Source organism: Pelophylax lessonae (assembly GCF_965119305.1).
Source record: "Pelophylax lessonae genome assembly, chromosome: 10".
Classification (NCBI taxonomy): Eukaryota; Metazoa; Chordata; class Amphibia; order Anura; family Ranidae; genus Pelophylax; species Pelophylax lessonae.
The window spans coordinates 99,968,673-99,984,371 of NC_138777.1; the positions used below are offsets into that span (position 1 = coordinate 99,968,673).

The 15,699-nt window shown below is 42.3% G+C and overlaps 1 protein-coding gene across 1 annotated transcript in view; it reads right to left on the minus strand.

Moving 5' to 3' along the window:
* The window catches only part of CHD9 (chromodomain helicase DNA binding protein 9), a 388,013-nt gene that overhangs the window by 151,597 nt on the left and 220,717 nt on the right, over positions 1-15,699 (minus strand). The window contains exons 4-5 of the mRNA XM_082270937.1: positions 10,149-10,257; positions 655-801 (exon numbers count right to left, since the gene is read on the minus strand). Of these exons, the coding sequence (XP_082127063.1) occupies positions 655-801; positions 10,149-10,257 (256 nt within the window). The remainder of the gene's footprint in view (positions 1-654; positions 802-10,148; positions 10,258-15,699) is intronic.

A 15,699-nucleotide genomic window follows, 5' to 3' on the forward strand; every position in this document is an offset into this window, starting at 1 on the left:
CCCTCGGCGGCCACGGAGATTTGTCACTTCCTGGCTTGCAATGATTCATGGGAGCTGAACGTCATCGCTCCCAGGAATCAATGCGCCTGCACCGGCCTCGACGTCAGTTCCGGTGCAGGCGCCGTCATACCTTGCTAAACAGCTGTGCAGGGATGACGCTGCGGCACTGGAAGTGACGGCGGGGCCGGTGCAGTGCATCGTGGGACCGAAGAAGACAGAAGACGCAGAAGAGGATTGCGCTGGCTTCAAGCTGCCCACACCTGAGATGGCAACGCTGGACAATACATTTTCAAGGTAAGTATTTCTTCTAAAAGGTAAGTGCAACCCGGGACATAGAGGCTATCCATTGTGGAATGCACTAGCCCTGACTGTCCCGGGGGTATTTTTATTTAAAAAAAAAAAAATTTCCCAGGGTGGAACTCCGCTTTAAGATGCAATAATAAAAAATAAAGTGATATTAGGAAATAACATAAAAGAAGGAACAGATTGCCCTATAAAAAACACACCCGCATTTTTAAATGCATGGAAGTGAAGGCACCATGAGACTGATAGCAGAATGGATTTCTGGGTTTCCAAAAACTTTTAATCCTGTTATACGATTAGACAACGAGTTTACATAGTGAGGTTCTGTTGAGTTTAGTAATGGTCACTTACCACAAACAGCTGTAAAGGCTGCTCTGCAGGCAGAGGGGCCGCACCCTTCTTGGCTTTAACATTGGCCTTTGGTTCATCCTCAGAGTGTTTCCCTTCTACCTCCTCTGCATATTTCTTCCTCTTTATCTGGCGGTTCGATCTCCGTTTCTATATGGAAGAAAAAGGCAAGAAAATCATTCTAGAGAATATAAAATGTTTCCAGAACACGCAAAGGACATGCTATCCCTTCTAGCTGTTAGAATGTCAAGCAAACTGCAAATGCTAGCCATATTTTACAAATACTTACAGTTAACATACACAGCACTGTAAATATCTCTTTTAAATGCAGTCACCATTAAAAGTTATGTATGGCCAAAGTTTTTTTTGGGCCATATTTTCTTGAGGATTACAGGAGTGCACTCACTCTCATGTGTTCCAGAATCAGCTAAAGCCTGCTGTTTGCTGACATCATAGAGCCATTCCATATTCTTTGGATCCACCCAGATAACTGATCAGCAGCTGGCTTAGCCTCTTAGCACACAGCTTATGGTGTTATTGGCATTTTGCCGAGAAGAGAAAAAGGTGCCGATACTGGAGATTTTACTGTGCTTATGGTTTGTTTTTTATACGTCATGTGACACAAAAACATAACACTGGGGGGTTATTGATGCATTTCAATAGGGAGGTGCATTTTTTGGTGCGTTTTTTTTTTTAACCACTTGCCGACCAGCTGCCGCACTTTTACTGTACCAGGTCGGCTCTATTAAGTGAAACGACGTACCTGTACGTCGTTTCATGTAATAGCCAGAGGGGGCGCGTGCTGATTGGCAAGAGGGGGGTCCAATCAGCGGGTCTCTGCAGGCCACTCGCGATCCCTGTGTTCCTCTCTGACAGAACAGCGGTCTGTCTTGTTTACATAGGCAGAATGGCATTCAGAGGTGAACACAGGAATCCTGTGTTCCTACTATTTAGGAACACAAATCTCTATGTTCATCAACGCCCACACAGAAAGCATGCCCTATGGACACACTTAACCCTTTGATAGTCCTTGGTGTTAACCCCTTCCTTGCCAGTATCATTAGTACAGTAACAGTGCATATGTTTAGCACTGATTACTGTAGTAATGTCACTGGTCCCCTCAAAAGTGTCAGTTAGGTGTCCGATCTGTCCGCCACAACGTCACAGTCCCGCTAAAAATCGCTGATCACCGTTATTACTAGTAAAAAAAAAAAAAAAAAAAAAAGAATCACAAAAATCTATCCCCTAGTTTGTAGACGCAATAACTTTTGCGTAAACCAATCAATATACACCTATTGGGATTTTGTTTTACCAAAAATATATGTGGCAGAATACATATTGGCCTAAACTGATGAAAAAATTAGATTTTTTTTAAAAAAATGTATTGGCTGTTTTATAGCAGAAAGTAAAAAATATATATACTTATATATATATATATATATATATATAATATATATATATATATATTTTTTTTTCAGAATTTGTTTATAGTGCAAAAAAAAAAAAAAAAAATTGCAGAGGTGATCAAATACATAAATTTAATCTGGGTACAGCATCGCACGACCGCGCAGTTGTCAGTTAAAGTAACACAGTGCTGTTTAACAAAAAATGGCCTGGTCATTATGGGGGAAAACCTTCTGGTCCAAGGTGAAATAACTGACCAAAAATGCAGCAAACAGGATCTTTAACACCACAATGGAAGCTCAACGGACCAGTGTAAAGACATACATAGAATGTAAAGGGATAGATTTTTCTTGAGCTTTTCTTGCGCTAAAGGTGCCAATAATGGGCAACAAATTTATATTAATTTAAATTCTCGATAATTTAAAAGCCCCCCCCCCCCTGTGGCCAAACACAACATTGAAATAACATTATTCTCTATGGTGCCTGTTCACATCATTGCAACACAGTAAAGTGCATTTTTAAAAATGTACAAGTGCTCCTTGTGGTAAAGTGTAGTGTATTTTTTGCCCCCTAGACTTCAATGGGCACACATTTGAAAGCACACATAAAAGGCATGTATGTGCATTTAAGTGCGTTTTTGGCAGAGTTTTATTATAAAATTCAAATTCCTCTTCCTACAATAAAACACATGAAGCATGAAAAAAGCATCAAAAGATAAAAATCCAGCAGCACTAGTGTGAACCTAGGCTCAAGGAGCAGAGGGCATGCGGCTAGAAACAGATGCGCAGCTTGTTGTAAACAGGCTGTTTAAATGCAAGGCCATTAATCTGTCCCCAACCACAGGAAATCGTTCGATGTGGGATTGCATGCAAAGAGCTGCTGAGCCTTCTCAGCCTGTCATTTATAAGCCACAGCTAATCAGAAACATTTGGCCACCCCGGCCGCAGAAATAAGATGATCCGGGCTGTGTGCAGGTAGGAAGAGTCATGTGAACAGACCTTTTATTGAGAATTCCAAATGCTGAAGTGAAGCTTCCTTCCCCTTAAGGTGGTGGAGAGGATATGATAGGACCAAAGGGTAATAGCTTAAAATACCTTAAAAACTTTTAATTTCACCTAATAAATGCCTTTGATATCTTTATAGAGCATTACAGTTGCACTACCACAGATTGCTATTGTACAGTGATGTCCTTTTGGATGCAAGGTTTATTTTTCACATATAAATAAAAAACCACATCTCAACAATCCAAAGCCTTTGCAAACACACTAAACTGTATACAAAGTAACACATCATTAACAGAGGGGAGCAAATGTTGTGTCACTGTGAACACTGGATTGGCGTAATAGACCATTGCACATGTGTAAAATGTGTGTAAAAATGTTTTGGTAGGCTTCAGTAATTTGACCAATATTCTTGTAGAACTATTGTTTAAAAAGGACATAAGCGGTGAGCGAGATAAAAGAATGAGTCCCAGAATGACACCAAAATTGGATTACCAAGGGGAGTTTCCAGGTTCCATGAAGCAGGAGAAACACTAGAAAACTTTGAGGAGGAAAGACCCATCAAAACCCTGAAGAAAAAAAACTGACAGGAGAAGTTGGAAAATTTGCTTGAAGAAGCTGAAAAAAAACTGACTAATAGAATGTTGAAGGCTTAGCATTGGCTCTACTTGATCCCACTGTATGCAACACAAAAAAGCAGGCCACTGCCTGTAATGGCGGACCTTTCAGTCCCCTGGATTTGACTTTCTCTGAATTCTCTAAAGGATATGAAGCCTGTAGAAAAAGCTGCTACTGCCAGGTGCTTGAAGAGAAAATATAATAGGAAAGTGCTTTGTACACAGGGGAACTTAGGGGTTCCAATCGCTATTGTGGGAATACCAGAATCCTGGTTTAGCACTAGCTATTGAATAGGGAACTTGTTTAGCATGGCATATGAAAATGAAGAGCTTGGCCAGCAGGACTCATGGAGACACAGGAGACAGGGAAAGCATAGCTGCAAGCAAAACGAAAAAACTTATAGATCCAGCAGTGTAAGTGGATTGCACAGATAAATTCCGAATCTAAACAGTATAAAGGTTATGCTCAGCAGTTGAAGAAAAACTATACTAATGGTACATGGCTAACCTAAAAATAAGAAACAAACCAGCTGTTGCTTCTCACATTTGAGTAGTAGATTCATCCAAATACCTCGGTATAGTGATCTCTAGCAATCCACAGCTTAACCTCTCCCCATTCTGGACAAGTTTAAAACCAAGTGTTCTAAGCTGGTGCAAACTACCCCCAACAGTCAACTAGTTTTTATTTCCAATTATTATATATTCCATATTACTAACCAGTTTGAATTGTACAAAAATGGTATAAATTAGATTCTCTACTTAGAGAAAAAACAATGTCCTCTTATTAAATGCTCTACCCTGCAACTACCTAAAGGATGGATTAGCCGTTGCCCATGCAAAGACCTACTTAATGGCATCAAAGAACATGGCAGAATGGGATAGGGATGACCTGGAGGATCCAACTGAAGGGCTCCTATCTTTCTCTAGATAGCCCTTTCTTTCCCAACTGGAGGCTGGCAACATGCCTGCACTGCTCTACTTTATTGTTACTAACTAGATTTCAGAACACAAAAAACAGTTTGCTGCAGATTGAGGTACAGTGGGTACGGAAAGTATTCAGACCCCCTTAAATTTTTCACTCTTTGTTATATTCCAGCCATTTGCGAAAATCATTTAAGTTCATTCTTCTTCCTCATGAATGTACACATAGCACCCCATACTGACAGAAAAACACAGAATTGTTGACATTGTTGCAGATTTATTAAAAAAGAAAAACTGAAATATCACATGGTCCTAAGTATTCAGACCCTTTGCTCAGTATTTAGTAGAAGCCCCCTTTTGATCTAATACAGCCAGGAGTCTTTTTGGGAAAGATGCAACAAGTCTTTCACACCTGGATTTGGGGATCCTCTGCCATTCCTCCTTGCAGATCCTCTCCAGTTCTGTCAGGTTGGATGGTAAACGTTGGTGGACAGCCATTTTTAGGTCTCTCCAGAGATGCTCAATTGGGTTTAAGTCAGGGCTCTGGCTGGGCCATTCAAGAACAGTCACGGAGTTGTTGTGAAGCCACTCCTTCGTTATTTTAGCTGTGTGCTTAGGGTCATTGTCTTGTTGGAAGGTAAACCTTCGGCCCAGTCTGAGGTCCAGAGCAGGATATCCCTGTACTTGGCCGCATTCATCTTTCCCTCGATTGCAACCAGTCGTCCTGTCCCTGCAGCTGAAAAACACCCCCACAGCATGATGCTGCCACCACCATGCTTCACTGTTGGGACTGTATTGGACAGGTGATGAGCAGTGCCTGGTTTTCTCCACACATACCGCTTAGAATTAAGGCCAAAAAGTTCTATTTTGGTCTCATCAGACCAGAGAATCTTATTTCTCACCATCTTGGAGTCCTTCAGGTGTTTTTTAGCAAACTCCATGCGGGCTTTCATGTGTCTTACACTAAGGGGAGGCTTCCGTCGGGCTACTCTGCCATAAAGCCCCGACTGGTGGAGGGCTGCAGTGATGGTTGACTTTCTACAACTTTCTCCCATCTCCTGACTGCATCTCTGGAGCTCAGCCACAGTAATCTTTGGGTTCTTCTTTACCTCTCTCACCAAGGCTCTTCTCCCCCGATAGCTCAGTTTGGCCTGACGGCCAGCTCTAGGAAGGGTTCTGGTCGTCCCAAACGTCTTCCATTTGAGGATTATGGAGGCCACTGTGCTCTTAGGTACCTTAAGTGCAGCAGAAATCTTTTCGTAAGCTTGGCCAGATCTGTGCCTTGCCACAATTCTGTCTCTGAGCTCTTCAGGCAGTTCCTTTGACCTCATGATTCTCATTTGCTCTGACATGCATTGTGATCTGGAAGGTCTTATATAGACAGGTGTGTGGCTTTCCTAATCAAGTCCAATCAGTATAATCAAACACAGCTGGACTCAAATGAAGGTGTAGAACCATCTCAAGGATAATCAGAAGAAATGGAAAGCACCTGAGTTAAATATATGAGTGTCACAGCAAAGGGTCTGAATACTTAGGACCATGTGATATTTCAGTTTTTCTTTTTTAATAAATCTGCAACAATGTCAACAATTCTGTGTTTTTCTGTCAGTATGGGGTGATATGTGTACATTCATGAGGAAGAAGAATGAACTTAAATGATTTTAGCAAATGGCTGCAATATAACAAAGAGTGAAAAATTTAAGGGGGTCTGAATACTTTCTGTACCCACTGTATATATACAATATACCGTACATACTCAAATATAAGCTGACTTTTTCAGCACATTTTTTATGCTGAAAAAGTCTGCCTCGGCTTATACTCGACTGGGGGCCCCACTTACCTGTTCTCCCTGGGGCTGACCAAATGTCAGTGGCGACTGGCCCGACATGTACATTGCGCATACACCGCCGCCGCTCGGGAAAGCCCATAGGTACTGGGCCATTCTCGGGCAGACGGCACATGCTCAATGACAGGTGGCGCCGGGCGGCGCTATTTTAAAATGTAGGGCGCCTCGGGGATGGGCAAGTATAACCCCTGCGCAGCCTCTGCATATCCTGCACCATGCCCTCAGCCCTGCATCATGCCCTCAGCCCTGCATCTCCTTCACCATGCTCTAAGCCCTGCATTTCCTTCACCATGCCCTCGGCACTACATCTCCTGCACCATGCCCTCAGCCCTGGATCTCCTGCACCATGCCCACAGCCCTGCATCATGCCCGCAGCCTCTGCATCTCCTGCACCATGCCCGCACCCCCTGCATCTCCTGCACCATGCCCGCAGCCCCTGCATCTCCTGCACCATGTCCGCAGCCTCTGCATCTAATGCACCATGCCCACAGCTTCTTCGTCTCCTGTACCATGCCCGCAGCCTCTGTCTATTTTTATTTTTGAAATCTACCAGTAGCTGCTGCATTTCCCACCCTAGGCTTATACTCGAGTAAATACGTTTTCCCAGTTTTTTGTGGTAAAATTAGGTGGTGGTAAAATATATTCGGCTTATATTCGGGTCAGATTATACTTTAGTATATACGGTACTTTAATATGGAATAACCTAAACTAGGATTAGCCTAATAAACTGCACGGGTTGAGCTCTGGAATACAAGGAAAATGTGCTATATTCACCAGTATATGAATAAATATAAGCAAAGCTTTTCAGACACTTAAGCCAGCAAAAGACGGTTCGAATCTCGTGGTTGCAGGAAAGAAATTTGCTTAATCTGTGGCCTGCCATAAGGGGGGGGGGGGGGGGGGTCTAGGTTTTTCCAATGCCTATAGCTCAGATATGCCTTGCAAACCCAAACTCATACTCATTTTTCATTAATATACATACCATTGGTGATATCGCTTACTTTACTTCAATATACATAAACTGGCTAGGGTGCCAGCCAGGAAGACTGGGAAAAAATGTAGACCCCGATATGGGTCCTATCCACAATCCCAACAGTCCCTCTCTCCCCTACACAGAAATTCAGCTGTTGATTCTACACAGAACTTTTCATAACCCCTCCTTCCCAAAAGAAAGAAACAAAACATTTCACTAGCATTATAGAGGAACCCACGATTGCCCTAAATGGAATGATGGTTCTGCTGAAGTCTTAAACTACATAGGTACTAACTAATATTACAAACATTCTATAACCACTGCTTTCAGGTTTTATTACTGCTAGATCTAGGTTAATGTCTATTGGGCATGACAGATGAAGTATCTATTCCTCCAGAATAGGAGCTGCCCTTAGAAGTTTGGAAAATTGTGAACTTGTCCCCATCTGTCCCCAGACTAGCGCCTATTTCTATAATAACCGATTATTACAATAATATAAGGTACCCAGGACCTAGGCACTAGTAACAAGCTTGACAAAATAACAATCCCACCACAGGACCATCCGATCTGTCAGATGGTTAAAAAAAAGTTTTACAAGGACATAATATCTAATGATAGCTTTTTTCCTTTAGAGGAAAGGTGGAGTTAAAGCCTAGTACACACATACAAAAATTTGGTGCTGATTCAGCAGGAACCAGACGAATTTCTATACGTATTTATTGTTGCCTGTTCAATGGAAGCCAGCCTAAACACCAGCTTCTATGGAATGGCAATGTGGAAAACCAGCGTTTGATAAGGAGAAAACCTGCATTTGATCAGAGCTTACAGGCAATGGTTGCAAGCAGTGATCCCAGCATTGACACAAGTGATTTTGAAGCAGACATCTGTCAGTTTTTTTCCATGTGACCTGCTAGTGGAATGAAAAAAAACTTAGCGTGTATACTCTGCTTAAGGTTTCGGTGTAACTCAGGGTAAAATGTACGAAACACAGTACTACAACTTATAACAGTAGGGTATATTGTACTTACCTGCTCTGTGCAATTGTTTTTCACAGAGCCGCCCTGATCCTCCTCTTCTCGGGTCCCCCGTTGGCACTCCTGGCTCCCCTGTCCCGCAGAATGCCCCCCATAGCGAGCCACCTGCTATGGGGCACTTTCTGCATGCTTGCTCCCAATCCGCCTATGTGTGTCCACAAGACACACAGAGCACGGCTCGGCCTCGCACTCCTCCCCACCGGCTGTGACTTACAGCAGAGGGAGCAAATGGAAGGGAGAAAGCCAAGAGCGCCTTTAGCTTCTCGTGCCCATCATTGGATAAAGATTAGGTTTAGGTAAGTATGAGGGGGGTGGGGGCAGCTGCATGCAGAAGGTTTTTTTTTTTTTTTTACCTTCATGCATAGAATGCATGACGGTTAAAAAAAAAAAAAAAAACCTTCTACCTTTAAAACCACTTTAAGAATTACGTTATGAAATATTCATTTACCTTCACACTTTGCCTATGAACTAGGGAAATACCCCAACAACTCACATTGACCTAAAAAACAGAAGAAATAAACAGAAAAGAGGCAATAAAGAACAAAGGAGGTGATATTACATCATAGTATTGTGCCAACTCCACCAAAAGCTATTCAAGCTATCCAAAAGCTATTCCCACCAGTTTCCTATAGCTCTCAAAGACTTAACTGAAACAATGTCAATTTTGCCTGCCAAAATTGGGCTCCCCATTATCAGTTCATTTGTGGCGGAGAGAAACCCTGGATAATCAGAACAGCACAACGCCATCATCTGGCCTTGTAATGGCTGTAGCAGTTGGATGAATCTGAGAATTTTGGTGGGGCTATAGTAACATTTGAGTACTTATGAAACAGATGCCAGCATATGATTCAACTTGTCATCAGCCACACAAAACGTGCAGTTCTCTTCATAATGAAGATCATCTTCAAAACAAAAAAGAAATAAATAGCAAAGGAAGCTAGCTGAAAAGTAAACCAATATTCCTGACAATAACTGTAAAGGGAGAGTAATTACACTGTCATATTCTCCATATATTGCTATGGAAGAACCATGGCGGGGTATGCAACACTGCTATGCACTGCTATGGAGACTGTAACTTGGCGCAAATTACATTTCTGAGAAAACCATGTCATAGCTGTAGATTGCGGTCTTTGGACCTGGAGCCTCACAATTTTTTACAGTTAAGCAGGAGAAAAAAAAACTCTACCCCAGGCTAACTCTAAAGAACTTGGGCAAAATTTTTATTTTCCCATGCAGTGGGGCTGTGCCTGCACTGCATGTGTTCACTGCTCGTTTCCGTCTACGGGATTGCAATGCAGAGATATACTTGCCTAATCCACTGATCCTCCGAGCGCAAGATCGGTCCCCGCCACTCCTGTTACCAGACATGCTAGCGGTCTTGTGAATGGACTGTTTCTGGCATCATCATGCCCGTAAACCGGCTCTGGATGTGAGGATGGTAGGAGCAGTCCCACCACTGGACGTGGGGAAGCATGGTTTTCCAGAGAATCGAAGGATCGGGTAAGCATAGCTTTTCCTTACACCCCTGGAAAAAAATGAGCACCTAACCCAGTACGGGCACAGCCCCACTGCATGGAAAAATACTAATTTACCCTGAGTTCTTCTTTAACTGAATAATCTATTTTGAATACAGCAGTCTTTTCACTCCTCCAGTGAAATAGTTATAGCTGGCAGTGTGCAGAAAACTGTTAAAAGACTCACCTGAGGATCTTCATCTTTCAGAGTCCGAGAAGTTGTGTCAGTGTCAGAGACGTCATCTGAGGAGTCAATCTTTCTCTTCTGCTTCCGGCCCAAAGTAATTATCAACTTTCTGTGAGGATGATAAAAATTCAGACATTAAATTCATTTGTTTGATAAAGCTGCTATATTTTCACTCATATTTCAGAACCCTTTCTGTTTTTTTCTCAGCAAGCAAGATTCCTGAAAAACCTTTGCATGCATGCAAGAAAAAAAAATAAACACGAAAAAATAAAAAAGGGAAATTCTGAACGAGGGGGGAAGTTCTCAAGTTCATTATGAACGCTTATAACTGGGTGTACATTGGTAATCATAGCTCAAGTATATCACTGATGAGCTACAAAATTTTGGCAAGGTAATTAATTCAAGGTTTTTGTACACACAAAATCAGAAACACAAAATCAGAACTAACAACAACCCTAAAAATCCCAGTTCATATACAGGGTCTCACAAAAGTGAGTACACCCCTTATATATTTGTAAATATTTTATGATATCTTTTCATGTGACAACACTGAAGAAATTACACTTTGCTACAATGTAATGTAGTGAGTGTAGAGCTTGTATAACAGTGTAAATTTGCTGTCCCCCTCAAAATAACTCAACACACAGCCAATAATGTCTAAACTGCTGGCAACAAAAGTGAGTACACCCCTAAGTGAAAGTGTCCAAATTGGGCCCAAAGTGTCAATATTTTGTGTGGCCACCATTATTTTTTGGCACTGCCTTAACCCTCTTGGGCATGGAGTTCACCAGAGCTTCACAGGTTGCCACTGGAGTTCTCCTTCACTTTTCCATGACGACATCACGGAGCTGGTGGATGTTAGAGACCTTGCACTCCTCCACCTAATGTTTGAGGATGCCCCACAGATGCCCAATAGGATTTGGGTCTGGAGACATACTTACCCAATCTATCACCTTTACCCACAGCTTCTTTAGCAAGGCAGTGGTCATCTTGGAGGTGTGTTTGGGGTTATGTTGGAATACTGCCCTGCGGCCCAGTCTCTGAAGGGAGGGGATCATGCTCTGCTTTATTTTGTCACAGTACATGTTGGCATTCATGGTTCCCTTAATGAACTGTAGCTCTCCAGTGCCAGCAGCACTCATGCAGCCCCAGACCATGACACTCCCACCACCATGCTTGACTGCAGGCAAGACATGCTTGTCTTTGTGCTCCTCAGCTGGTTGCCACCACACACGCTTGACACCATCTGAACCAAATACGTTTATCTTGGTCTCATCAGACCACAGGACATGGTTCCAGTAATCCATGTTCTTAGTCTGCTTGCCTTCAGCAAACTGTTAGCGGTCTTTCTTGTGCATCATCTTTGGAAGAGGCTTTCTTCTGGGACGACAGACATGCAGACCAATTTGATGCAGTGTGCAGCATATGGTCTGAGCACTGACAGACTGGCAGCACTCATCAAGCTTTAATGTTGCCAAATCCAACCGAGAAACAAACACTCTAACATGCATGTATACAAATGATTTTGCTCTCTGTACATCTAGTCCTAACACTGCTTTTCATTCTACATTTAGTTTTTTACAGAGGAACCAAATGTGTATTTACTAAAAATGCAAAAAGACACAAGGCTATAAATATAAGTAAAAATAAATGCAAACGCCATTGCTGGACAAATTTCTAAGCAGCTGGATAGATTTGCCCTGGATTCAAATCGGAGTTCTTAAACAATAACTTCCATTTGCTCACCAAACACTACAAATAACTTTAAGACCTCATTCAAAAACTACAAGCAAATGTCAATGGATAACAGAGGTTCCTAGAAACGGCACAATGACACTTGGGGCCACAACATAAAGAAGGCCAAGTTGGGGAAGGACGGCACAGTGACTCTTGGGGCGACAACATAAAGAAGGCCAAGTTGGGGTAGGACGGCACAGTGACTCTTGGGGCGACAACATAAAGAAGGCCAAGTTGGGGAAGGACGGCACAGTGACTCTTGGGGCGACAACATAAAGAAGGCCAAGTTGGGGAAGGACGGCACAGTGACTCTTGGGGCCACAACATAAAGAAGGCCAAGTTGGGGAAGGATCTGATCGCACAGCCTGCGGCGAGTCTCTACAAGATGGTTTATCCTGTTACAGCATAACTGGACACTCTAGCCAAGGCTTTTTTTAATGACTGTCAGCCTTCCTAATGACTCTCACAACTCATCTCTTTCCCGCTAACGCCGCCCCACCGCGCAGTGTCAAGCTGGGGCAGCAAAGGTGAACACAAATGCTATAAAATAGCTTGTGATCTGTGGGAAAAGCCAGGAGACTAAGAGGATAATGACAGGCTGCCATGCAGGGAACCCAGGGAAATCACCCAGCGAAGGCTGTCTATACAACACAAAACCTCACACAATGCAGACTTGATAATTACTAGCTAGACTGTAAATCGGAAGAGGCTGCCCAAACACAAATGGCTTTGCAGCGGCTGCTTGTTTCTAATGAGAGCGGAGAGGCTGGCTTTATTGTATAGTATAGGCAATTAGTTTACATTAATGCAGCGACTCTGACACTGCGGGCACCTGAACCGTTCACTCCCCCCTCTTGGAAGGTATTAATCAATCTTCTAACTGCAGTGCTGAATATAGAAAAGAACAGCATCTGACGTAAAAACAGCATTTTTACTGCAACAGGCATATTCTGCACCTACATTTATTGTGACCGAGGTTTACAAGACCCAATACTTGTTTACTCGGTTTATTCTTGGAAGACTTTGATCTTTCCATAAAAGTCATGGCTCAGTTCCGAAAACACTATTGATGTTTAAAGCAGAGCTAAAGTTGGAAAAAAAAGGAGAACAATCTTTTTTGGAAGAAAATACTTTGTATGCATCTTCTGCCAAAAAAATTTAATTTTCCCCAAACAATTTTTTGTGAGTGTATACTATCTGTGGCATATGCACAGCAAGATGGACACACAGGGTTTGATTTACTGAAGGCAAAAAGGCTGCTCACTTTGCAATGGAATTTTGCCTTCGCTAGGGTGAAAATGATTCTAATTTACCTACAGTGAGGAAAAAGTATTTGATCCCCTGCTAATTTGGTATGTTTTCCCACTGATAAGGAAATGATCAGTCTATAATTTTACCAGCAAAAATATCCAGAAAAATGCATTTCAAAAAGTTATAAATTGATTTGCATTTTAATGAGTATAAAAAGTATTTGATCTCTTCGCAAAACATGACTTAGTAGTACTTTGTGGCAAAACCCTTGTTGGTAATCACAGAGGTCAGACATTTCTTGTAGTTGGCCACCACGTTTGCACACATCTCAATTGGGTTAAGGTCTGGAGACTGGCTAGGCCACTCCAGGACCTTAATGTGCTTCTTCTTGAGCCACTCCTGTGTTGCCTTGGCCGTGTGTTTTTGATAACTGTCATGCTGGAATACCCATACACGACCCATTTTCAATGCCCTGGCTGACGGAAGGAAGTTCTCACCCAAGATTTGACAGTACATGGCCCTGACCATCGTCCCTTTGACGTGGTAAAGTTGTCTTGTCCTCTTAGCAGAAAAGCACCCCAAAGCATAATGTTTTTGCATCCATGTTTGATGGTGGGGATGGTGTTCTTGCGGTCATAGGCAGCATTCCTCCTCCTCCAAATATGGCGAGTTGAGTTGATGCCAAAGAGCTTGATTTTGGTCTCATGTGACCACAACACTTTTTCGCCCAGTTTTCCTCTGAATCATTCAGAGGTTCATTAGTAAACTTCAGACAGGCCTGTATATGTGCTTTCTTGAGCAGGTAGACCTTGCAGGATTTCAGTTCTTCACGGCGTAGTGTCTTACTAATTGTTTTCTTTCGGTTTTCTGCAATGGTCCCAGCTGCCTTGAGATCATTGACAAGATTCTCCCGTGTAGTTCTGGGCTGATTCCTCACCGTTCGCCTGATCAATAAAACTCCACGAGATAAGATCTTGCATGGAGCCCCAGCCCGAGGGAGATTGACCATTATTTTTTGTGTCTTCCATTTGTGAATAATCGCACCGACTGTTGTTACCCTCTCACCAAGCTGCTTGGCAATGGTCTTGTAGCCCATTCCAGCCTTGTGTAGGTCAACAATCTTGTCCCTGACATCCTTGGACAGCTCTTTGGTCTTGGCCATGGTGGAGAGATTGGAATCTGATTGAATGATTGCTTCTGTGGAGAGGTGTCTTTTATACAGGTAACAAGCTGAGGTGAGGAGCAATCCCTTAAGAGCACTTGAGAGTGCTTCTAATGTCAGCTTGTTACCTGTATAGAAGACACCTGGGAGCCAGAAATCTTGCTGACTGATAGGAGATCAAATAATTATTTCACTCATTAAAATCAATTTATAACTTTTTTGAAATGCATCTTTCTGGAAACGTTTGTTGCTGTTCTGTCTCTCGCTGTTAAAATAAACCTACCATTAAAATTCTAGACTGAGCTTTTTTTTGTCAGTGGGCAAACATACAAAATCAGCAGGGGATAAAACACTTTTTTCCCTCACTGCAACAAAGAACACTTAATAATGTGCAAGAAAAATAAAAAAACGTTTTTTCTTGCACACGATTGGATGATGGAAGTCAGCAGAGAATCACCTTCTTCACTAAGCTATGGGAATTTCCTATGCAGAGTGAACAGCTTATTTTTTCTTTAGTAAATCGACCCTGCTGGCTCTACCCTGCATCTGTAAAATGCAGAGACAATGCAATATGTATGCACAGTTACATCATCAATGGCCTAATAAAGATGACTCAGAAAGAAGAATGCAGGAATACTTGCTCATTAAGCTGGCCATAGATGGTTCAAATCGCGACCGCTGGAGCAGGGATTGGCCGAGATTTGATCCATCTATGGGCAGGCAGATTGTACCCAACTCGATTAATCAACTTGGGTACAACCAGCATGTCACATTTCCAGCATGCGATTATTGCCAGCAGCTATAGCCGCTAGCAATCACTGTGTTCTCCCAACAGGCATCCCCCCCCCTGCCAGGGGAACACAACAGCTCCACAGCTGTATTTTATGATGTAAGAGCATGGTTTCTTTGTTTCTTTTCACGGTATAGGTGTTTTTTTACACTTTACAACATGCAGCTCTTTATTGTAGTTTGTTTTTTGGTTACCGATTTGCGTGGGTTTAGAACCTATTGGGTTCCTATATTTTCTTTTAATCTAAAGCCTGCCTTACAGCAAGTGTTCCAGCTGCCCCAACAGTGTTTCATTCCATTTTTAAGCAACCCTGTCATAAGATTTAAAAACCCAAGAAGTGTACCTGGAAAAGAAAAATATAATGCTTACCTTACCCGCTGCTGCCAGAACAGGCAGGTTTCTTTTTTTTCTTTTATGACTATCATTTTTGTAACTAACTTTTTTTTGTATATACCTTCTATACAGATATTTATAAGAAACCCAATCTTATCATATATTTTAGGTGCTGAAATCGTGTTTTGATCTGATCATTTCACTATCTTGACCTCTTTGATTGTATGTATGACAAAATAAAGCATGCAAGTATTTTTTGACAAATTTATAATTGGCTG